The sequence below is a fragment of the Acipenser ruthenus genome, unplaced genomic scaffold, assembly GCF_902713425.1.
Source record: "Acipenser ruthenus unplaced genomic scaffold, fAciRut3.2 maternal haplotype, whole genome shotgun sequence".
In the NCBI taxonomy this organism is placed as follows: domain Eukaryota; kingdom Metazoa; phylum Chordata; class Actinopteri; order Acipenseriformes; family Acipenseridae; genus Acipenser; species Acipenser ruthenus.
This window is the reverse complement of record NW_026708455.1, coordinates 24,843-50,263: the sequence shown is the minus strand read 5'-3', so window position 1 is coordinate 50,263 and position 25,421 is coordinate 24,843. Positions and strand designations below refer to the sequence as shown.

General features: G+C 46.1%; 1 protein-coding gene across 3 annotated transcripts in view; it reads right to left on the bottom strand.

The window, feature by feature from the left end:
• Nucleotides 1–2,273: 2,273 nt before the first annotated feature.
• LOC117965078 (atrial natriuretic peptide receptor 1-like) overlaps nt 2,274–25,421 on the bottom strand; it is a gene marked incomplete at its 5' end in the record, with an annotated part of 40,709 nt that continues 17,561 nt past the window's right edge. Inside the window, 15 exon segments of one of the 3 annotated variants that reach the window (XM_059021153.1) lie at nt 2,274–4,214; nt 6,119–6,217; nt 6,732–6,906; nt 8,731–8,799; nt 11,234–11,357; nt 12,203–12,349; nt 12,732–12,900; nt 18,204–18,359; nt 18,956–19,118; nt 20,502–20,573; nt 21,279–21,383; nt 21,482–21,559; nt 21,717–21,791; nt 22,072–22,192; nt 23,389–23,473. In XM_059021153.1, coding sequence (XP_058877136.1) covers nt 4,060–4,214; nt 6,119–6,217; nt 6,732–6,906; nt 8,731–8,799; nt 11,234–11,357; nt 12,203–12,349; nt 12,732–12,900; nt 18,204–18,359; nt 18,956–19,118; nt 20,502–20,573; nt 21,279–21,383; nt 21,482–21,559; nt 21,717–21,791; nt 22,072–22,192; nt 23,389–23,473 — 1,793 coding nt within the window. 3 annotated transcript variants of the gene reach the window in all.

Here is a 25,421-nt window from a genome sequence, read left to right as displayed (position 1 = left end):
CAATCTGTATCCACTTGTGGTAACCATTCTGACCTCTCAATTGTGGAGTGGACATCAGCTTGCATCGCACCATATTGTATAGAGAAATATTCCTCAGCTGAATATATTTCAAAGACAAAACAAGAAATGACTGCAGAGATGGAAATAAGACTCCCATTGCGTAGCATTTTGATCCATTCCTGGTTTTACTGGGAGTTTATCAAGATACCCCTGAGCTTGTTACCTATACTCACTGGGGTTAATCAAGCTCGGGGTAAAACCTGGAATGGGTGCAACTGCTCTGCAGTAGGAATTATTTCCATCCCTGCATTGAGAAATCGATTAGTTTGTGTCTGAGGGTGAGGATTAACGAATCTTTTTAATTGGCGTGGCATTAGCAGAGACCACTTTGTTTCAAGACAAATTAGTTTGAAATCCAGCCTGTGAATAATTTACTGTTGTCCGCGAGATAGTAAGAATCGACACAATAATGAAAGTTCAGGGGCTGAATAGTCACATAACCAGTGCCCAACACTTTGGAGTTCTCCAGACAAGCACAAAGCAGTTCAAAGCCAGGTATGATCAGATTAGAGAATCGAGACTGGAGAAACCTCGGGGACTCCGAATGATTGCAAACACCGTGCAATAGTTGTAAATAAAAATCCATTAAGATGCCATTTGAAGCTTTTTACTGTTTAGAAATTCCCTTTGCAGAGTGTTTTCTTACAGAACCCATCTCCTGTGACCTGTCCAAGCAAACAACACTTAAAAAAAACAAAACTTTTTTGCCAAATAACTCTTTATTTTTTCTTTTTTTCTTTAGAAATGGAAATATTTTGAGGGTTTTTTTTCATAATATATTTTTATATCGTTTATCTTTTTTTTTAGCATGGCACAATGTAGATGACAGTAACATCACCTCAAACAACACAACATAGTTTATGAACTGGAAAAAAAGAGCAATAAAAAACACATCAGAGACAATGATAAAGACCCAAGAAGATCCAATCCACCACTGACACTAACAACACTGTATCCTGGACAGCACGTTCTGGTACAAAAGCACATCATGTCTTTATTTACAGTGGGGTCATTCTCTTCAATTAAACAGCGGAGATCTTTTCAAATTGTGAAGCAACTGAGTCTGTCCTGCATTTCTGTAATAATGCAGGGAGGGACCAAGCTAGTGATAATAAATAGACTTTGTTGGTAAGGTAGTCCAATGCTTGTGCTAATTGGGGGTCTGTGAAACCAGCCATCAGTGTATTCATGTATTTAGTTAGTATTTTTATTTAGTGTGCCCAATTTGGAATGTCCCATAATTTTTTCCCCCTCACCATCGCAATCCCGCGCACAGCTGCTCAGGAGAACTGAAGGTTCAGCGGGCGTCCTCCAACCCCAGCTTCCTCTTCTACACCCAGGAACTCAAGAGGGGATGTCAGCGAGCTACCGACCTCTGCAGGACAAAGGCCAGCCCTGCAGGTGTCCGCTCTGAGCTCACTGGTCACCTGGCAGCAGGGTTTGCCGTAGCGAGATGTCTCCCTAACCCACGGGAGCGCCAGAGCCAACGCGATGCTCCCTTTGGAATCCTCTGCCGACTCCGCACAGCCAGGAACCTGCGCTGTGTGACTCACCCTGCACACCACGCGGCTGCGCTTCCACCAGGTGAACCATTCGGGGACCCCCCCTACCATATTTATTTTTAAGGGGGTTCTTAATTGAAACATTGTGAAACCTGTTTTTTTTTCTGCATCGGGTTGCACAGGCTTTGCTTACTCAATGCCATCGTTCTCAATGTATTCTTTGCTTCTGACCAAATCCATCCGGAGCAGAGATCCCCAAGCAGAGGAAAGTCTAATGAAACGGGTGTCAATCACACCTGACGCTTTCCTATTGGCTCTGGATAGCTCCGCCCCCCTCGAGCACAGCTCAGCTGCTCAGAAACGACTCATAAACTGATAGTGGACTAGCCTGTTGTGTAACTGACAGGGTTCATGGGATTCTAATAGAGAGCCCCGGTCAAATGCAGTACTCCAAAAGGTGACCTTGCTCTGCAGTTGAGAGGGAAGTGTCTTTTGTCAGCTAATGTAAAGAATACGGATATGTCATTACCTGTTTCAACCACAGGGGTCAGGGTTGGTCCCTGTTTGGGTGCCACTGTAATTAATTGGTATGTCAGCCCATTGAATTTAATGGAAAGGCAAGGGCTGGACACAAACCACAAACCGCAAACCATACGATTCAAAGAGCAAGCTCTGGGGTCTTGGCTGTCTATGTGTGTGTGTGTTTTGGGATAGCAGGGGTACTAGTTAAAGATCAATTAAAAACACTGAAAATAGATATAGATATATAAACATGATCTCACTACTGATGTTGTCATTAAATACAGTGTTTCATTAAATGACTACAAGCTGTACAGGAGTTTCAAACAAACCCTCTTGTTTTACCCAAAGGGTGGTTCTGCTCCATTATAAAACACACACAGAAACAAAAACACACAGAATCAGTTATGAGAAGGATAACTGCAGTCTGCTGCACTGAAGGCTCAGTCACGGATTTGCTGTTTCACCTCTTGAAAACGTCACTAAAGAGACTAGAAGAGCTCTCGTTTGTCCACACAGCTTTCTGTAGAGGCTCGGAGGTCATTCAGAGCGCTAGCGAGTCTAAAGCGGACCGGTACTTTCTTAACCCCTTAACTGCCACTCATTTTTTACACATTGCAATAGTCCAAATCCAGAATACACTGTGATACAAAGGATTCAGTCCACAGCGGTGAAGGGGTTAATGACGATGTGCATTAGTGTGGAAAGGTGGTTCTCAGATTGACAGAGGGAGAGAGAGAGAGGGAGAGGGGAGGAGAAAAGAGTGTTTTCTCTTATGCTATCATTAGCATTTCCTATTGAGGCACATTTTTAAAAAATGTGGATCATCAGAAATAGATTGAAAGAGGAAAGGGAAGATTTAAGGAAAAGGGAGAGAGAACGACTGAAAGAAAGAGGAACTGGGAGAAAGTAAGAAAGAAAGAAAGAAAGCGAGAATAACAGAACGATTGAAAGAAAGAAAGAAAAACACGAGAGAAAAAGAACGACCTCAAAAAACAGTGAAAAGGAGAAAGAAAGCAGGAGTGTGTTGCCTCTCCCTTGTCTCCAGCAGGGCGTTCAGTTCTGCTGGTGTTGTGCGCTGTGTGGCGGTCAGGCTCTCTGCCTGCTCTCCTGTGTGACTCTCCTGTCCCAGTCCTCCCATTGATCTTGGAGAGCCATGTGTTTGAAGTCCTCTGCTGTGCAGCGCCATCGATACGAAACACGTTGCTGCTTCTCTAACACAGAGCAACACGAAGCAACCTGCAGCCACACAAAACAGCCTGGCTGCTTAATCAAGGCTGCCTCTCCCATTCACTTGCATTGAAAACAATGTTACTCTTGTGACGTTTTTACATGCTGGTTGTTAAAGCAGGCTAGTGCAGGTGTCCATTGATACAGGTTTTTGCTTTCAATGGACAGGGCGCTGGGGACTCCCATTCAGTTGCATTGAATAGAAACAACTGTTTGGTTGCTTGATGAAGGCACCCGCTTAATACAGAGGTTTTAATTTCACATGAAGTCTTCAGCACATTTTGCTGGGTGTGAAAATCTGACAGCCCAGTTTGCCACACATTCCTAGCCACCAGCTTTCTAATGCATCCTCCCACTGCACTAAGAGCCTTGATGACTGAGAATGGTTTTGGATACAGGTGCATTAACCACACTGGACTGTCATGTTTGTTGCCTTATCTAATACCCGTACTTACAACAGAATGATCGCATGATGTGAAATACATGGTGTTAATGACAGACTCGTGTGGCAAGAGGTAATATTTGAGACTGCATTATAGCAAACGCACTGGGACAGAACATGTTCCTTCTCAGAGGTTCGGCCACTGAGATTGATACTGCACACTTGGAGTGAGCTCAGAAGTTCAGTCTGTGGTGTAATTTGGAGGTACAGTGGCGGAGGCTCTGTCTGGGGTCCCCCCTCTCTCGTTCCGTCTGCAGTTGGAAGGCCTCTCGTCCCCCCCCCCCTCCTCCTCCCCCTCTCGCTCCTCTACCCTCTCGTGCTGTCGCTCCTCTCTCCCAGCAGCCAGTAGGTCCTCATCTTGCCCTTCCCCTTCATCTCCACATCTCCACGCAGCTCCAGCTCGAAGGTGCTGAACTCCTCCAGCACAGCGTGGGTAGCAGCGGACATGTGGATCTTCAGAGCTGCCACACAAAAACATGAATGTGTTGATTTCAATGCAAGAAAAAACGTCCTTCCCCCATCTGTACAGTTAGGGGTGTGCTAATACTAGTACCTATACTGGTGATTGCTTTTAGAAGTACTGATGAACCCGTTTTACATCACCTCGCTTAATATCATACCCTGTTTATTATCACGATTTTTCAAAAATCACTCCAGGTTCTTTGAGAAATTACCTCTCTTAATATCATCTCACAAACCCGCTTATTGTCATGTTTTGTGCAGCCTGTCAAATGCTGCGTGGGCGGGCTTTACTAAGCAACCACAGGATAGAATTAATTTCCAACGCAACTAACAACCAATAATCATCTCGGCTGATGAACTGACAGTTTGTGCAGCCTGTCAAATGCTGCGTGGGCGGTCTTAATGGGATGCAGTTCTGTTACAAAACACCAACGTCACCAAATTTTTCTTCTTTAACATAGTCTTATACAAATGCACACAAAACAATATCAAGTGCCTCACCTAACTGATCGCTCTCATCAGTCGACAGTTCATGCCTTTTTTAGATAATGACTCAAACTGGTTAGTTCCAGTTAATGATACAAAACGTATTTGTCCTGCACTAAATTATATGCATTTGGTTAAATTAAAGAATGACTAAATGTATTATAAAAACACTGTTCTTTAATTCACTGTGAGTTTTCTTTTCTCGCACGCATAATGTGCTGTCATAGGCAAACATGAAACCAGGTTTATTTATTTATTTAAGGAGGCAGTCCAGTGATTAAAGTCTAGAGCTTACAACCAGGAGGTCACCGGTTCAAATCCCACCTCTGCCACTGACTGACTCACTGTGTGTGACCCTGAGCAAGTCACTTAACCTCCTTGTGCTCCATCCTGCGGATGAGATGTTAAATCAATGTCCTATTGTAAGTGACTCTGCATATAATGCACAGTTCACAGCCTGCCTCTGTAAAGCGCTTTGTGATGGTGGTCCACTGTGAAAGGCGCTATATAAAAATAAAGATTATTATTATGAATTGCAGTAAGAATCGCTCAGAATGATTGCAAACGACTATGGAGTTCCTGAGGGCTCTATGGAGTGTATGGAGTTTCTGAGGGCTCTATGGAGTGTATGGAGTTTCTGAGGACTCTATGGAGTGCATGGAGTTTCTGAGGGCTCTATGGAGTGCATGGAGTTTCTGAGGGCTCAGTGGAGTGTATGGAGTTTCTGAGGGCTCTGTGGAGTGTATGGAGTTTCTGAGGGCTCAGTGGAGTGTATGGAGTTTCTGAGGGCTCTATGGAGTGCATGGAGTTTCTGAGGGCTCAGTGGAGTATATGGAGTTTCTGAGGGCTCAATGGAGTGTATGGAGTTTCTGAGGGCTCTGTGGAGTGTATGGAGTTTCTGAGGGCTCAGTGGAGTGTATGGAGTTTCTGAGGGCTCTATGGAGTGCATGGAGTTTCTGAGGGCTCAGTGGAGTGTATGGAGTTTCTGAGGGCTCTATGGAGTGCATGGAGTTTCTGATGGCTCTATGGAGTGTATGGAGTTTCTGAGGACTTTATGGACTGTATGGAGTTTATGTGGGCTCTATTGAGTTTCTGATGGCTCTATGGACTTTCTGAGGAGTGTATGGAGTTTCTGAAGACTACAGAGTTTCTGAGGGCTCGATGGAGTGTATGGAGTTTCTGAAGACTATATTGTTTCTGAGGGCTCGATGGAGTGTATGGAGTTTCTGAGGGCTCGATGGAGTGTATGGAGTTTCTGAAGACTATGGAGTTTCTGAGGGCTCGATGGAATGTATGGAGTTTCTGAGGGCTCAATGGAGTTTCTGAGGGCTCGATGGAGTGTATGGAGTTTCTGAGGGCTCTGTTGAGGCTGTGCTCTGAGAGCTCTATTGAGGCCACACTACCGGTTCTGTCTTACCTTCCCCGTTGGACTCCATGCGGGACGCAGTGTTGACGGTGTCTCCGAACAGACAATACCTGGGCATCTTCAAGCCCACCACCCCGGCACACACCGGACCTGAGAGAGGAGAACAAACCAACATTAGCACAGCACAGTGAAAGCATGGTAACGAACAGCGAGGTATGGTAAAGCATAGTAATAAGAAAGACAAACCAGGATAAACTATGGTAAATGCATACTATAAGCATGGGGGGAAACTGCAAACATATCATGGTACGCTTTTATAAGGGCCTGCAGGGGTCTGATGGTAAGTTCTATTCACCTTGGCCGCCCTTCCTGTCCTCGGTCAATTTAGAAACCTAAATTCAATGACAAAAGTTTAGACTAGAAGTCTTTCTCATCCGTCTCTGTCTATCTGTCTCATGATGAACATAATCTGATAAACTCTCAATTTCACACAACTACTTAAAGAAACTTCAATTTACTTTCAAGCTTTTAGTATTTCTAAATTTAGTGTTTTATGGATGGATGATCATTTTTTTTTTAAGATGCTTTAACCTCTCACAATGCTTAGCTATGCTTCCCCATGCTGTGCTTGACTACACTGTGCCTGTACTGCTCTCTGCCTCACCGCTGTGAATGCCGATCCTCAGTTTGAGCTGCTGGTCGGGTCTGTGTCGGATCTTGAAGGTTCGGACGGCATCCAGCAGAGCAAGAGACATGCGAGCGATCTCCCGGCCGTGCAGCTTCCCATTGCGCACAGGCAGCCCAGAGACCACCATGTAGGCATCCCCTATCGTCTCCACCTGCAATCAATAATCAATACATAATCAATCACAGCTTCCCATTGCGCACAGGCAGCCCAGAGACCACCATGTAGGCATCCCCTATCGTCTCCACCTGCAATCAATAATCAATACATAATCAATCACAGCGTCCCACTGCTCACAGGCAGCCCAGAGACCACCATGTAGGCATCTCCTATCGTCTCCACCTGCAATCAATAATCAATACATAATCAATCACAGCTTCCCACTGCGCACAGGCAGCCCAGAGACCACCATGTAGGCATCCCCTATCGTCTCCACCTGCAATCAATAATCAATACATAATCAATCACAGCTTCCCACTGCGCACAGGCAGCCCAGACACCACCATGTAGGCATCCCCTATCGTCTCCACCTGCAATCAATAATCAATACATAATCAATCACAGCTTCCCACTGCTCACAGGCAGCCCAGAGACCACCATGTAGGCATCCCCTATCGTCTCCACCTGCAATCAATAATCAATACATAATCAATCACAGCTTCCCACTGCGCACAGGCAGCCCAGAGACCACCATGTAGGCACCCCCTATCGTCTCCACCTGCAATCAATAATCAATACATAATCAATCACAGCTTCCCTCTGCGCACAGGCAGCCCAGAGACCACCATGTAGGCATCCCCTATCGTCTCCACCTGCAATCAATAATCAATACATAATCAATCACAGCTTCCCACTGCACACAGGCAGCCCAGAGACCACCATGTAGGCATCCCCTATCGTCTCCACCTGCAATCAATAATCAATACATAATCAATCACAGCTTCCCTCTGCGCACAGGCAGCCCAGAGACCACCATGTAGGCATCCCCTATCGTCTCCACCTGCAATCAATAATCAATACATAATCAATCACAGCTTCCCACTGCGCACAGGCAGCCCAGAGACCACCATGTAGGCATCCCCTATCGTCTCCACCTGCAATCAATAATCAATACATAATCAATCACAGCTTCCCACTGCGCACAGGCAGCCCAGAGACCACCATGTAGGCATCCCCTATCGTCTCCACCTGCAATCAATAATCAATACATAATCAATCACAGCTTCCCACTGCACACAGGCAGCCCAGAGACCACCATGTAGGCATCCCCTATCGTCTCCACCTGCAATCAATAATCAATACATAATCAATCACAGCTTCCCACTGCGCACAGGCAGCCCAGAGACCACCATGTAGGCATCCCCTATCGTCAAGGCTAGGGTGGGGCGATACAAATTAATGTGGGCATCTCAAACAATCACCACCTGCTATCAATCAACAATCAGTTGTCACCCCCTGTAGACTCCACCTGCAGTCAATAACCAATAGGTTTCCCCTACAGTCTCCATCTGCAACCAATAATCTATAATCAATAACAGCTTCCCATTCTACACAGGCCGCCCCAAGACCACCATTTAGGAAGGCAACCAGTCAATAATAATAATAGGGTTGTGCTGATACCTGTACTGGTACAATTGAGTACCAAGCCGATTGGAAATGAATGTTCCTCATCCGGGGCACTGACATGTTTACTGCCGAATATTCAGAAGTTAATCGCCACTGATTGGTACTCAATTGTAAAGGTGAGGGAAGGACAGCTTTTCTTGTTTTCACATCATCACGTTAATTAATGGATTTATTGAATACCTGCCGATAAGTACTTAAAGGAGTACACGCCTAATCGATAATCAATCATAGCTTCCCATGTAGGAATCCATTCATAATCGATAATAACCGGAAAGGTCTGGGGATAATGGGGCCCTCTGATCCTTCGCACCTCAGTGGACGGATCATCTTCTCGAGTGTTTGTGTTCTTTACCTTGTAGACGTCGAAGTTGTCTATGATGGCATCGAAGCAGGTGTACAGATCATTGAGCAGGGTCACGACCTGCGGAGGACAGGGAGGTACAGTTACAACAACCAGGCTCTCTCAGTGATCTAAACCAGGGCAGAGTGGGACAGCGCCTCCCTGAGCTCTCCTCTAGTGAAATCTTCAGCAGTGAGCCGACAAATAGCATCAAGGTCTCAAGGTCCTTTCCAGAGAATTATACAGCAGTTACTTTGCAATATTACCCACTTATTACAATGCAATCACACTGCTTTCTAATCAGACAATTACAATAAAACCTTGTATGTATAGCAATGGCCAACAATTTAGCATCACCGAGAATTTTAATCTTCTAATCAAAGAAACTACAAAATGAGATCGCAAAAGTCTACCAGGAGCCATAACAGCAGTACAGTATTTTGTGTTATATTTTGAAATGTCAAATTTTGTCAGTTTTCCGTTAACTATATGGAAAACTACAAAGCAGTGTGGAATTCAATATTATTATTTATTTCTTAGCAGACGACCATATCCAGGGCAACTTACAATTGTTACAAGATATCACATTATTTTTACGTACAATTACCCCTTTATAAAGGTGGGTTTTTACTGGAGCAATCTAGGTAAAGTACCTTGCTCAAGGGTACAGCAGCAGTGTTCCCCACCTGGGATTGAACCCACGACCCTCCGGTCAAGAGTCCAGAGCCCTAACCACTACTCCACACTGCTGCCCGTATGTTAACGTAACCTTTTGGCCAGAGCTGTATGTTTCTAAGTGTTCGGGGCTCTAATCAAGTGGAGAGTGTAAGAGGAAGTCGACTCTCACCTTGATTAGAGGTAACCACCAAACACATTCAATCTAAAAAGCTGATATTAACATATCTATTTATGTACAACCTGGTGTGGTTTTAACCATTTTGAATGCTGTGTTGTGGACATTCTCAGTGCGACATTATGACATTATAAGCAGTGGTGTAGTGGTAAATAAAAAAGTGGGTACACTGCCCTGTTTGGTAGAGTTGAACAGATACATTGAACAGATGCATTGTTACTGGCCCTCAGCCAACCACGCAGCTGCTTTCAGGTTCTGTTCATGTGAACAGCCACAGAGCCCATGGTGAGCTTCACTGGACAGTTCTGTGATCATCCTTTCATGGGCTAGGATGAAGGCTACTGCCCTGCAGGTCCAGTGTGCCTACCAACATAACATTAACAGAACACAAACAACCAATCATACTCACTCACACACACACGCACACACACACACACAGAACACGCAGTCCAGTGGCCACGCCCCCTTCCTCATGCCACAGTTCAAAGAGAGCTCTCAGCAGTCAGTCTCGCGCCCAGCAACGCAACACAGATCATTAATATATCTTGTCTTTAACCCAGGATCTGCATGTCACAGGAGAGTAGAAGTGAGTAAACTCTGTATCCCTTATTTGAGAAGATGGGTAAACGCTATGTTGCCAAAGTAAAAGTGCGTAAATGCCTTTTACATGTGTATACCCTCGACTACACCGCTGATTATAAGTGGAGCTGCTACCAAGAGGCTCCAATGGGGACGTCACTAATAAAGTCACTTCAAAGGGACAGAGCCAGATGGTGACTTTATCAGGAGTTCACTGATAATCAGGCAAAAAGCAAGTGCCGGTAAAACAAACATGCCTATTTTGATGTGAATAATATGTGCTATGTGTTAATAATACTAACATCAGCATGAGACCCGTGCTGGCCCCTCCACTACGGAGCGCTCTGCAGTTAAAGGGTTGGGCTCTGAAGCTCATGGTTTGCGCTCCAGCCCTCGCCTCTCCATTCAGTTCAATGGGCTGAGATGCCAACTCATTACAACATGTACTGTAAACCTTACAACCTTTCTCAAAAAGTGAGAGTAAGCTGAAATCAGATGTCTAACGTAGAGTGACAGTAACCAGAGTGATATGATCAGGCGCTTTGGCTCCCATTATATTCTGGTGATCAGGACTTTCCAATGCGACCATAAGAGTGGAGTAGTGGTTAGGGCTCTGGACTCTTGACCAGAGGGTCGTGGATTCAATCCCAGGTGGGGGACACTGCTGCTGTACCTTTGAGCAAGGTACTTTACCTAGATTGCTCCAGTAAAAACCCAACTGTATAAATGGGTAATTGTATGTAAAAATAATGTGATATATTGTAAGACGCCCTGGATAAGGGCATTAATAATAATAATAATAATAATAATAATAATAATAATAATAATAATAATAATAATAAGCGACACTAACAGGGGCTCTATCAAGTGGTCGATTGGTTATTGACAGGGAAGAAGGCAGTGAAGGGGTGGGGACAGTTTCACTCTAAAGGTGCAAAAATGTTTTAAAATGAAAATGCATGTGTGCTATAACACGTGTTTCTTTCAAAACTGCACATCTGAGACCTATACAATGATCAGCTGTGCATGGCGGTGAGCAGCGGTGTGTCACCCCCTCGTTCTGGGGCGCAGCGGGGTGCGTACCTGCATTGGGGTGCTCTCCGCAGACAGGGCGGTGAACCCGATGATGTCGCTGAAGTAGATGGTGACGGAGTCGAAGGCCTCAGCCTGGACTGTCTCCCCTTTCTTCAGCTGCTCTGCCACAGAGCTGGAGGGGAGAAGAGAGAGACAGTTGTGTAATGCAGTGGTGAGGTTGCGTAAGGCACTGGTGATACTGTGTCCAGTTCTGTTTACCACAGAACCAAAGGGACACTGTGGCCCTGGAGAGAGTCCAGAGAAGAGCGACCAGACTAATCCTAGGGATTAAAGGACCGAGCTAAAAATAAAGGCTGAAAGCACTGAATCTCAGAACTGTGTCATTCCGGGTCTTACAAGAACTGAATCTATAAGCCTGGAACAACGAAGAATCAGGGTGGGTAACATGATTGAAGTCTTTAAAATCTTACAAGGAGCTGACCTAGTTAAGCCCGACCGTTACTTTAAGTGCAGCACAGAAACCAGGACCAGAGGGCACAGCTGGAAATGAAGTGGAGACAGATCTTAGGACAGAGGGAAGGAGACACTTGTTCACTCAGAGTGGGGAGGGTATGGAATGGGCGACCCAGTCACACTGTTGATGCTGAAACACTTCGGTCCTGCAAGACCCGGACTGACAAAATTCTGAGCGGCTAGGAAGCGGACGAGCGTTGACGGGCTGAACGGCCTCCTCTCGTTCGGAAACATTCTTATTTTGCTATGTTTAAGAGAGAGAACCACAGCGTTCCCACTTTATAACAGTCAGGAGCCATAGCTACCAAAAAAACACCAACACCTTTTGTAAAATGGATCCTCTTATTAACTTTTCCTTTGAATTTACCTGAAGGAAACATTACTGAAACATTACTTCTGTTTTTAATAAATACTCTCAGCACGTCACAGCCCCTGTAGGCCTGCATGCATTATTCAGGGTTTGTGACGCACAGTCTTCTAACCCCTAGTGGCAGACAGACTCACTGCGGCAGTATCTGGTAGAGCAGGGCCTCTGCTCTGCGTTTCTCCTCCAGGTATGCCTGAGTTCGTTCCTCCACGAGCTCCTCCAGGTTGTTGGCGTACTGCTCCATGCGGGACAGCAGGTTGTCCAGGATGTTGGTGCTCAGCTCCCTGGGACACACAGGAAGGTTTAATATCAGTGCAGGACCGGCTGGACTCCTGTTCAAACTCACACAGTCTCAACTCTGGTTGAACTATCTCTCCTGTTTCCCAGTCTCTCCCTGTCCCTCCCATTCCCTATCTCAATCTCTCCAATTCCCTCCCAGTCTCTCCCTGTCCCTGTCCTTCTCACTCCCTCCCAGTCTCTGGTACTTGTTAAATTTGCACAGAATTTTCTTGATATAATTAAACCTGGGTCTCTTCATCCTCTCAGCCCCTCAGCACCTCCCTCAGTCCCCCCCACCCCACCCTCCCAAGTCATCCCAGTCTCTCTCAGCCCCCCCCCCCAAGCCCCTCAGTCTCTCCAATCCCCTCCTCTCCCAGGCCCTGGTACCTGTTGAACTTGCGCAGTATGATCTTGACCTGGTTGAACTCGGGTCTCTCGAGCGTGTCCTCTGCCCAGCAGCGCTGCATGAGTTGCCCTAGCTCCTCGGTGTGGCAGTGCGCGTTCACCAGGGGCCGGAAAAAGGGGTGCTCCCCCCGGACCACCCTGTCAATGATCTCTGAGAGAGAGAGAGAGAGAGAGAGAGAGAGAGACCTGTCAATGATCATAAGAAAGAACATAAGAAAGTTTACAAACGAGAGGAGGCCATTCAGCCCATCTTGCTCGTTTGGTAGTTAGTAGCTTATTGATCCCAGAATCTCATCAAGCAGCTTCTTGAAGGATCCCAGGGTGTCAGCTTCAACACATTATGGGGAGTTGGTTCCAGACCCTCACAATTCTCTGTGTAAAAAAAGTGCCTCCTATTTTCTGTTCTGAATGCCCCTTTAAATCTCCATTTGTGACTCCTGGTCCTTGTTTCTTTTTTCAGGTCAAAAAAGTCCCCTGGGTCGACATTGTCTATACCTTTTAGGATTTTGAATGTTTGAATCAGATCACTGCGTAGTCTTCTTTGTTCAAGACTGAATAGATTCAATTCTTTTAGCCTGTCTGCATACGACATGCCTTTTAAACCCGGGATAATTCTGGTTGCTCTTCTTTGCACTCTTTCTAGAGCAGCAATATCCTTTTTGTAACGAGGTGACCAGAACTGAACACAATATTCTAGATGAGGTCTTACTAATGCATTGTAAAGTTTTAACATTACTTCCCTTGATTTAAATTCAACACTTCTCACAATATATCCGAGCATCTTGTTGGCCTTTATTATAGCTTCCCCACATTGTCTAGATGAAGACATTTCTGAGTCAACATAAACTCCTAGGTCTTTTTCATAGTTCCCTTCTTCAATTTCAGTATCTCCCATGAGAGAGAGAGAGAGAGAGAGAGAGAGAGACCTGTCAATGATCTCAGAGACAGAGAGCGAGAGAGAAAGACCTGTCATTGATCTCTGAGAGAGAGAGAGATAGAGAGAGAGAGAGACCTGTCATTGATCTCTGACAGAGAGAGACCTGTCATTGATCTCTGAGAGAGAGAGACCTGTCATTGATCTAGTAATGTCTAGCAATGACCATGTCCCTGCCACATTACAGAAATATACAAATGATAGAAGGACAATAAAGCAATCACGCAATGAAGCAATCTCCAACATTGAGAGAGAGACGCTTCCTGCATCGCGGTCGAATTGAAGCAGAGCTGTTAAATGGCTGACCACAGGGGGCGCTGTGTGGCAATCAGCCCTGATCAGCACAGTGGGAAACCAATCAGAAGCAACTCCACTTACTGAAGAATCTCAGTGTGTAGAAAACGCTGGAGAGAGTCTAGAAACAGAATGCGGGGGAGGGACGCACGCACAGTGAGTGGTAATTGGTCAGTTTTCTACATGCTTTTCCAATGGTTATAACATACTTAATATATACGTAATATGCTATAACCACATGCTTTACCATCCTTCCCTGAAAGAGGGTGAGGATGAGATAGGGATAGAGAGGGAAAGGGAGAGGGAGGAAGAGAGGGATTGACAGGGTTAGAGAGAGAAGGGAAGAGGAGAGAGGCACACGCTTCGGAGGACAGCGTGTGTTCGTCTTCGCCACTCCAGAGTCAGCGCAGGGGTGGTAACGCTGAGCTGAGCCTGAAATACAATTGGCTATTTCAAACTGGGAGAAAAAAAATCAACTGGAGACAACTAAATTTAAAAATAAATAAATAAATAAAAATAAAAGAAAGAGGGATGAGGGAGAAAGAGGTATAGAGAAAGGGAGAGACTGATGAGAAAGCTGAAGCCAATCTAAAAAACGAAGAAAATTCAGTTTCCATGCTTTCACAGATAGCATCGCACTTTCCTGGTCACCTGCTGAGTAAAATGATCCAAAACTAATTAATATACATTAATATAATTATTTATTTCTTAGCAGACGCCCTTATCCAGGGCGACTTACAAGATATCACATTATTTTTACATACAATTACCCATTGATACAGCTGGGTTTTTACTGGAGCAATCCAGGTAAAGTACCTTGCTCAAGGGTACAGCAGCAGGGATTGAACCCACAACCCTCCGGTCAAGAGTCCAGAGCCCTAACCACTACTCCACACTGCTGCCCAGAAAAAAAAATATTAATAAAGTAGTGTGACAGAGATCGAATGACTCTTGGTGTTAGATCTCCCTCTCGACCTGTGAGGGCACGGTGCACGAGGAACAGAGTACCCTTAATGAAATGGCACGACAATTTATTCCGTAGGGTAGATGGAAGTCGGGCATTTCGGAAGGGGGCGGAACCATGGCACCCGAGCTCAGTGACCCGGACGGTAAGCGGCGTGGCATCCGAGGACTGGAGGAGCGGATGCGCTCGTTAACCTCGGGGTCATGGGCGAGGGTATAAATAGGGGGCATGGCTTGAGTGATCTGTTCCTTTGTATATGGTTAAACAAACTAACCGAGAAGGAGCCCGTAGCGTGAAGAACTGTGAGAGTTTTCGTGTCTGTGTCTAACCTCTGTGTGTCTTGTGTATTGTTTAGCCACTGAAGGATACTGAGCACGATCCGGAGCTGCAGCCGCAGGCCAGCGACAAACCCGGACTTCACCATTCACTCTTTGCACTGTCCGAACTGTCTTTGTTTTCACCACTAGCACTATAATCACGCACTGTCAAAACTGTGTCTGTGTTTTGTGTTTTGTGTGGGTGACTGAACGGGACTTTGGGGTTACGGGTCAAACCCGTGGATTACAAATCAGAAGTGATATACGCCGCTGTATCACTTCCAACACTGTTATTATTTACAGGTTTTGCCTTGAGGCTCTGGACATTTATTGAATTAAATAAACACCCTTGCACCTGTACCAACGTTGTCTGTGTGGTTATTCTGCACTGCACTCGTTACCACTTTGCCACAAGTAGTTATCAGATATCCCTTCTGAAAGTTTATCACACTAATTTAGTTTTTCCACAGTTTGCCATGTTTATGACTGTTTTCCTGTAACTTTCATGAGGGTGCTGCCTTCCTAACCCTGGATGAAACGTGTCTGATTGGATAAAGAAAAGGGCAGGCGCTGGCGATCAGATCACTTCAACGATAAAACTGCTTGCTCTGGGTTTAAAGCACCACTCCATCAAATGTTAATGAAGGGTTATTGAATTAGATTATATTTCCCTGACACACGCAGCCTGCCTCCCCTCCTTCTCTCAAGCATGATCTCCCCTCCATCTGGACGGCCGGGACGTTAACAAATCCAATCTCCTTTTTAACTAATCGCATTTGCGGCTCTGCTTTCGAGGCAATGTTTTTGTGAGACGTGATTTAGGGGGGGTCTGCACCTCCTGGCACGGGCTGTTCCAATCCTCTGCGTGTGACGATCGTGCAGGCAAATAAACACTAAAAATAAAAGGGCTTCTGTTGAGATGAATGATTTACAATGCTTCCCTATGCTTTACCAGACCTCTCTATGCTTTACAATGCTTCCCTGTGCTTTAACAGACCTCTCTGTGCTTTACAATGCTTCCCTATGCTTTACCAGACCTCTCTGTGCTTTACAATGCTTCCCTATGCTTTACCAGACCTCTCTGTGCTTTACAATGCTCCCCTATGCTTTACCAGACCTCTCTGTGCTTTACAATGCTCCCCTATGCTTTACCAGACCTCTCTGTGCTTTACAATGCTTCCCTATGCTTTACCAGACCTCTCTGTGCTTTACAATGCTTCCCTATGCTTTACCACACCTCTCTGTGCTTTACAATGCTTCCCTATGCTTTACCATACCTCTCTGTGCTTTACAAGGCTTCCCTATGCTTTACCAGACCTCTCTGTGCTTTACAATGCTTCCCTATGCTTTACCATACATCTCTGTGCTTTACAATGCTTCCCTATGCTTTACCAGACCTCTCTGTGTTTTACAATGCTTCCCTATGCTTTACCACACCTCTCTGTGCTTTACAATGCTTCCCTATGCTTTACCAGACCTCTCTGTGCTTTACAATGCTTCCCTATGCTTTACCATACCTCTCTGTGCTTTACAATGCTTCCACTGTGCTGTATTCGTTTGCTGTGCTTTTACTCTGGGAAGCTTTTATAAGGGGTAGTACCAGATATCATGTTTTAAAATGAAAATGTTAAGAATTAAGGCCGACACAGCGAATGGATGTGCACTGTGGGTAATTTATGGGATTGACAGGTGAGCGAGGCCTTGCTGTCATGGCAACCATGCACAAAGTGCTGTCGCTCGCACCACTGCCCCCCAGCGCAGGCTATTCGCTGCTCAAACACTCCCCCCCCCTCCCCTCACCCGCTCCCTCTCGCCTGTTGCTACGCTATCACACGGATCTGACACATCGAGGAAGGATAAGATGCACTTAGTCAGCACCAGCTTCAGCAAACTGGGGTCCGTGAAACAAACAGCCCCTTCAATTAACTCATTCAAAGCATGTTAATATTACAAAATGAGATCCAAAAACACACGGAGAGTGCTGAGGAGAGCTGGAAAGATACAGCTTAGCTGTGTGGTTCTAGTGAACCTCTTTCGGGAAAAAAATGTATTTAAGACTGGAGTTAACGCTCTGTATTCAAGTACTGAGTGCTTCTGGTTTTGTAAAACTGAATTGGAGACTGGAACTATCAAACACACAACAGTGCTGGACTGAGGAACCCTAAAGGAACTCAGATTGAAAAAGACTTCCACTCCAAACGTTTGTCCTTGAATTGAAGTTTCTTTACACAGCAGTGTGACCCATTCCTGAGTTTAAAAAAGACTTGAGCTTGTTACCCATACACTGGGGCTAATCAAACTCATAGTGAAACCTGGAATGGGTGAAACTGCTATGCAATAGGAGTCTTATTTCCATCCCTGCTATATCCAATCCAATCAGATAGGCAGGTCCTAATAGAGTGGCCAGGTGGTGGACCTCAGCCATTAAGAGGTTAGAAAAGAGAAGCAGGACACCTCAGCATGGAGTTTACATTAGTGTGGGATAAAATGGAAAGTGTCTGTAGTGTTAGTTCACACTGCGATTGCTCCTGATAGTTTCACAGCCTTCCTGTTTATTTTAGGTAATAAACGAGTCCACTCTGAAAGCTTGGCCCCTTTCCAGCACCTCTTAACAACTTTGTTTGGATTTCAAATAGAGCTAACCATGCCAGAATCTGATCTGTAACTCATGGTGCAGCAATCTCCAACATTGCTGTATCTCTCAGAGAAAGACGTTTCACTAAAACAATCTCAGCTCCATTACATGCACTTGTCTAAACACTCCATTCTCAGCTCTCCAGTGCTGTGTCACTGCGTGTGTCAATGGGAGCGCCAGTGTGTGTGTCTCAGTATCTCTATGTGTCTCTATGTGTGTCTATGTTTCAGTGTGTGTCTCAGCATCTCTCTGTGTGTCTCCATGTCTCAGTGTGTCTCTGTGTGTCTCCATGTCTCACTCTGTGTTTCACCTTTAGGGCTTGGCAGGAGACCCTCCAGGTAGAAGGGTCCATTCCTCAGTGCGATCTCCTGCAGGATGATTCCAAAGCTGTACACATCCCCCTTCTGAGTTCCCTGGGGCGGGGGGGCCTCCATGCGCAGGAGCTCAGGGGCTGTCCACAGCTTCTCTATGAGAGGGGAGAGAGGGAGGCTTAAAACAGCACCCCTCAACCAACACAGCACCCCTCAACCCAACACAGCACCCCTCAACCAACACAACACTCCTCCACACAGCACCCCTCAACCAACACAGCACCCCTCAACCCAACACAGCACCCCTCAACCAACACAGCACCCCTCAACCCAACACAGCACCCCTCAACCAACACAACACTCCTCCACACAGCACCCCTCAACCAACACAGCACCCCTCAACCCAACACAGCACCCCTCAACCCAACACAGCACCCCTCAACCCAACACAGCACCCCTCAACCAACACAACAATCCTCCACACAACACCCCTCAACCCAACACAGCACCCCTCAACCAACAAAACACTCCTCCACACAGCACCCCTCAACCCAGCACAGCACCTCACAACCCAACACAGCACCTCACAACCCAACACAGCACCCCTCCACCCAACACAGCACCCCTCAACCAACACAACACTCCTCCACACAGCACCCCTCAACCCAACACAACACCCCCCCTCCCTATAGAGGAGCATCCATTACAGATGCAGCAGCCCTGGGAGCTGGCTGGTGTTCCAGCCCCTTACTGGCGTAGAAGGCGTACGAGTCTTCGCAGTCGGCAGCGGCCACGCGGAAGCTGGCGAGCCCGTAGTCCGTGATCTTCAGAACGAAGCGGCTGTCCACCACGCAGTTAGAGGATTTCAGATTCCCGTGCGACACGATCACGCTGTTGTGCAGGAACGCCATGCCCTGTGCAAACATCCCCATCAAACCGATCAAGCAAAATCACAGGGAAGGCTGGGTCACAATACCTGCAGGCTTATCGGATTACAGATCACATATTACAAATCAACCAATCACAGTCAAGTATTTGCCAAAATTCCAGCACATCTTATTCCTGGTACCTTCTATAAAATGGAGCATCCTCTCAACTTCACTCTTTCTTTACATTATGATGAACTTGATTCTAGTTTCTCCCATTTTTTTTTTTTTTTTTACTGAAATCGCTACAAATTCCTGCTGCACCGCGACATGTTGATTTTGGAATGAACCATTTCACGACTGGGGGGGGGGGGGGGGATTTATGTTTTACAAAAATAAAAATATTTCTTTTTAAGGCTTTTCCTGAGTACAATCTTCATTCGTGTGATTTCTAATAAGTTAATATGTATAACTCTTACTGTATGAGAAACTAAATTCAGTACGGTTTCGCTCAAACTGCTTGAGATGACACCAAAACAAGTCACTAACACAATACAGTACAGTAAAATACTTTACTCCAATTTTCTCCAATATTCTGACCCCCACATTAACCTTTAAAGAGCTGAGGATCAATCTCAGCAACAGTAAGCACATGTTTGAATGAGAAGTCACTCCATGGTGTGCAGTTGTCTCTTATTGAATGAGATGTCATCTCCTGCAGAGATTTTGGCTGCTCAAACAGTGTGAAATGAGAGACACCCTACACACAAAGTATTGATTTATATTATAAATCACATAAATGAAAACTGTACCAGACAATAGCTTTAAAATCTAAAAAGAATGTCATTTTTGATCGTGGTGGTCATTGAATCCAGTGTGGTGTTCTGTGCACGGCATGACATCATTACACAGGATACGAGGTACTGAAATGCTGCACTGTGATTGGTTGATTCCTGATATGGGGATTTACAAATAAACCGATGACTCTTAAGGCTTCGTTATAATCTGAGGCAGACGAAGAGAATATACATGATTATTATTATTATTATTATTATTATTATTATTATTTATTTCTTAGCAGTCGCCCTTATCCAGGAACGAGCACCTGACCTGACCTGACCTTATCCAAGGCGACTTACAATTGTTACAAGATATCACATTATTTTTGCATACAATTACATTATTTTTTACACGTTATTTTTACATACAATTACCCATTTATACAGTTGGGTTTTTACTGGAGCAATCTAGGTAAAGTACCTTGCTCAAGGGTACAGCAGCAGTGTCCCCCCCCACCTGGGATTGAACCCACGACCCTCCGGTCAAGAGTCCAGAGCCCCTAACCACTACTCCACACTGCTGCCCCTGGGTTAGGGTCACGATTGTGACCCTAACCCAGGACCCAATGAGGACTGGCGCCCCCACACTCACCTTCACGATGTCGTTGATGAGGGAGTACCTGAACATCCAGTCGAGGTTAATGCTCTCGTTCTCCATGATATCCTGAAACAAACAAGACAGCTCAGTAACACGCCTGACAGCTCCCAATGCTGAGCTTCAGATTGAAATACGTTGTTCATTCCAGCACACACACACACACCTTCACATTAGGGTCAGGACCAAATTGGGCAAGTCATATGTCTTTCAACACTTGATATCGTTGAAAAAAACATCAAAGCTCACAGGAGGAGTTGTAAGCGGTGTGGTGCGGTGATCTCAAGAACAAGTAATGGATCAAACACAACGGTTTCGTGTGTTTGAAAGAAAGGAGCACAGTTTACATTGGCCTGTCTTTCTGCACCAGCTAAAGAGCGTGGCCCGTCTTTCTGCGCCTCTGCCAATTTCCCATTATAAATGAAGTTTATAAAGTAAGGTTTGGGAGGAAGGACAGTCCCCTACACGCATTATATCACCCAATTCTGATCTACCAGCTATAAAAACAGACCTTACCCTTCTACTGTGTTCATTCACACCCCTGCTTCCTCCACCTCACCCCTCGCAGCCCCCCCTCGGTACTCTCTGTTATGGGGGGGGTCCAGGGTTCGAGGCAATTATTCATTTCTATACATGGCATAATCAATGAAGAATTATTCAAATCCCTGTGTTGTGGGGGTTGGTCCCAGGGATGGGAATACGCCTCCCATTGCAGAGCCCTGCCTGTCTGGAAGACCTGCAGTGACAGCATTGGTCCTGCAGGGCGGCGCTCACCTGCAGACTGCCCCGGGGACAGTACTCTGTGATGATGCAGATATTGGGAGGGTCGATGCAGGCGCCGATGAAACGGGTCAGGTGCTCGTTCTGGACGTCCCGCATCTGAAAAAACCCCAAAATATTATTAGGGAAGCTGGCGGAACAGCTCTGCGTTACCCGTCGAGAGATCCGAGTCAGAGTGCCGGCCCCTAGGTACTCACGTGTTTGAGCTCGAACAGAACGTTCCTGGTCAGTTCAATCCTCTTCCTGTTGATGTACTTAATGGCCACGATGTTGCCCTGAAATCCAAGACCAGAGTGGCACACTTTATTACAGCCTGCGTTAACTGCAGTGTGAATTGGCCCAGTTTCCTGTTGCTAGCTTGCTACCAATCCCATTGCAGAGACGTTCTCAGAAGTAGCCTTCTGTGAGCACACTGTGGGTCCTGCTGCCTACCTTGTAGTGTCCTGTCTTGGCGTAAATCTGGAAGTTTCCATCTGTGGTGATTAAGGAGCCATAGTTGGAGCCTCTCTGTCAGGAAGGGAAAGAAGAAGGAAGGCACTGGGACAGTAGTGCAATGCATTCTGGTATTTGTAGTCCCCAACCCCCTTTAAAAGGCATTTAATGAAATAATTTCACACATCAAAAGGCATGAACACATATACTGGTTTATCAGACCGGTAGTCTTATCAGTGCAGGGATGGAAAGTTTCACCCATCTCTGCGGTGACAGGTTCTGCAGAGGTTCTTGAATATCGGTGTGGGGATGTGACTGGTCTATACTGGTCTATCATACTGGGATTGATTCTCACCAGTGACAGTGTCAGCTTGCTCCCAGCACTGCGCAGAGTCTTTTCCAAGTTGCTGATCTGAATGTCCTCCCAGTGGAGTCTCCACAGCTCTGCAGCCAGCTCCTTCTCCAGCTTCATCTTCCTGTCAACACACACGCACAGAGGGAAGCATTGTAAAGCACAGAGAGGTCTGGTAAAGCATAGGGAAGCATTGTAAAGCACAGAGAGGTCTGGTAAAGCATAGGGAAGCATTGTAAAGCACAGAGAGGTCTGGTAAAGCATAGGGAAGCATTGTAAAGCACAGAGAGGTCTGGTAAAGCATAGGGAAGCATTGTAAAGCACAGAGAGGTCTGGTAAAGCATAGGGAAGCATTGTAAAGCACAGAGAGGTCTGGTAAAGCATAGGGAAGCATTGTAAAGCACAGAGAGGTCTGGTAAAGCATAGGGAAGCATTGTAAAGCACAGAGAGGTATGGTAAAGCATAGGGAAGCATTGTAAAGCACAGAGAGGTCTGGTAAAGCATAGGGAAGCATTGTAAAGCACAGAGAGGTCTGGTAAAGCATAGGGAAGCATTGTAAAGCACAGAGAGGTGTGGTAAAGCATAGGGAAGCATTGTAAAGCACAGAGAGGTGTGGTAAAGCATAGGGAAGCATTGTAAAGCACAGAGAGGTCTGGTAAAGCATAGGGAAGCATTGTAAAGCACAGAGAGGTCTGGTAAAGCATAGGGAAGCATTGTAAAGCACAGAGAGGTATGGGAAAGCATAGGGAAGCATTGTAAAGCACAGAGAGGTGTGGTAAAGCATATTTAAAAAGAAATGGCAAACCATGGTAAACTATAGTAAATGCAGAGTATAACCATGGGACAAGAATGGGGGGAAAACTGCAAAATGATGGACTTTTTCAAAGGATTCCCTGTTATATATCAGCAGGCATTCAGAGTGCAGGGATGAGCCACTGTCTGGTTTGTACCTGGGTTATGGATTGAAGCAGTTCTGACGTTTTCAGGTCGTTATATTAATATGGAAAAATGCAGAATTGTGTTTACCACCACAGATGACTACGTTCTATTTAAAATACATTACTAGCAACCTATTTTCCTCTTTAAATTAGACTGAGGACCGCTATTTTCTACTGAAATAGTTTCCTTGCAGTATCCTTGTGCGAGTGTCTGACCGTGCTGGACAGAGGCAGAACGGTCCCCAGTGCTGAAACACTGGAGCAGGAGTCAGAGGGTGTGATTCAAGCGCAGGGCTGCACACTTTTAGTAAATTAAATAAAAAACGAAACACTTTTAAACATGCCAACAATACGTCTCCCCCTGTCACTCCCTGCTACTCACCTGTATATGAAGAAGGTGATGATGGTGATGCTGAACAGGATGAGGCTGACCACGATGCACATGATCTCCAGTGTGAGGAGGGTCTCTGCAGTGAAACAACACAGAGAACAGCACAGCCCGGTCAATACACACACACACAGCCCGGTCAATACACACACACATCCTGGTCAATACACACACACAGCTTGGTCAATACACACACACAGCACGGTCAACACACACACACAGCCCGGTCAATACACACAGTGGTCTATACACACACACAGCCTGGTCAATACACACACACAGCCCGGTCAATACACACACACAGCCCGGTCAATACACACACACAGCCCGGTCAATACACACACACACAGAGCCTGGTCAATACAGACACACACAGCCTGGTCAATACACACACACACAGCCCGGTCAATACACACACACATCCTGGTCAATACACACACACACAGCCCGGTCAATACACACACACAGCCCGGTCAATACACACACACAGCACGGTCAATACACACACACAGCCTGGTCAATACACACACACACAGCCCGGTCAATACACACACACATCCTGGTCAATACACACAGTGGTCTATACACACACACAGCCTGGTCAATACACACAGCGGTCAATACACACACACAGCCCGGTCAATACACACACACACAGCCCGGTCAATACACACACACAGCCCGGTCAATACACACACACACAGCCCGGTCAATACACACACACAGCCTGGTCAATACACACACACAGCACGGTCAACACACACACACAGCCCGGTCAATACACACAGCGGTCAATACACACACACAGCCTGGTCAATACACACACACACAGCCCGGTCAATACACACACACAGCCCGGTCAATACACACACACACAGCCTGGTCAATACACACCCACACAGCCCGGTCAATACCCACACACACAGCCCGGTCAATACACACACACAGCCTGGTCAATACACACCCACACAGCCCGGTCAATACACACACACACAGCCCGGTCAATACACACAGCGGTCAATACACACACACACGCCGGTCCATACACACACACAGCCCGGTCAATACACACACACAGCCCGGTCAATACACACAGCGGTCAATATACACACACAGCCTGTTCAATACACAGACACAGTCCGGACAATACACACACACAGCCCGGTCAATACACACACACAGCCCGGTCAATACACACAGCGGTCAATACACACACACACAGCCTGGTCAACACACACAGTGGTCAATACACACACACACAGTCCGGTCAATACACACAGCGGTCAATACACACACACAGCCCGGTCAATACACACAAACAGCCCGGTCAATACACTCACACAGCCCGGTCAATACACACACACAGCCCGGTCAATACACACACACAGCCCGGTCAATACACACACACAGCCCGGTCAATACACACACACACACAGCCTGGTCAATACAGACACACACAGCCTGGTCAATACACACACACACACCGGTCCATACACACACACAACCTGGTCAATACACACTCACACACACACATACATACAGACACACACAGTCCGGTCAACACACACACACACACACACGCACACACACACAGAGTCCGGTCAATAAATACATGCAGGATTTGTGCCAGTGTCTGATTTCAGTAGAAGTTCTTGATATATTTTATAAATGAAATAAATCATGCCGCTCCTGCCCTGCTTTCCAGGCAGGTTTATGTTGCGTTTGCAGTCAGACACAGAGCACAGCTGAGCACAGTAATTATGGAGCGTCTTCTCCAACGCTGAGAAATGACAGTAAAAGCAGCAGCACCTCTACAGGTACAAACAAACAACCCTCTCACTAAAGGGATACAAATCTAAACTCCAGGTGGGGGGCCTCACTCAGGATGCCTAATGCCAGAACACCTGGTATAGGCAATTGGGACAGCAATGGACTACAGGAGATTACTGATCAGTTGAGCCCCATTCACAACGTATTTCCCACAGTTTATACATAAAAAGGAAACAGAAGATCAGTACTGGGAACTC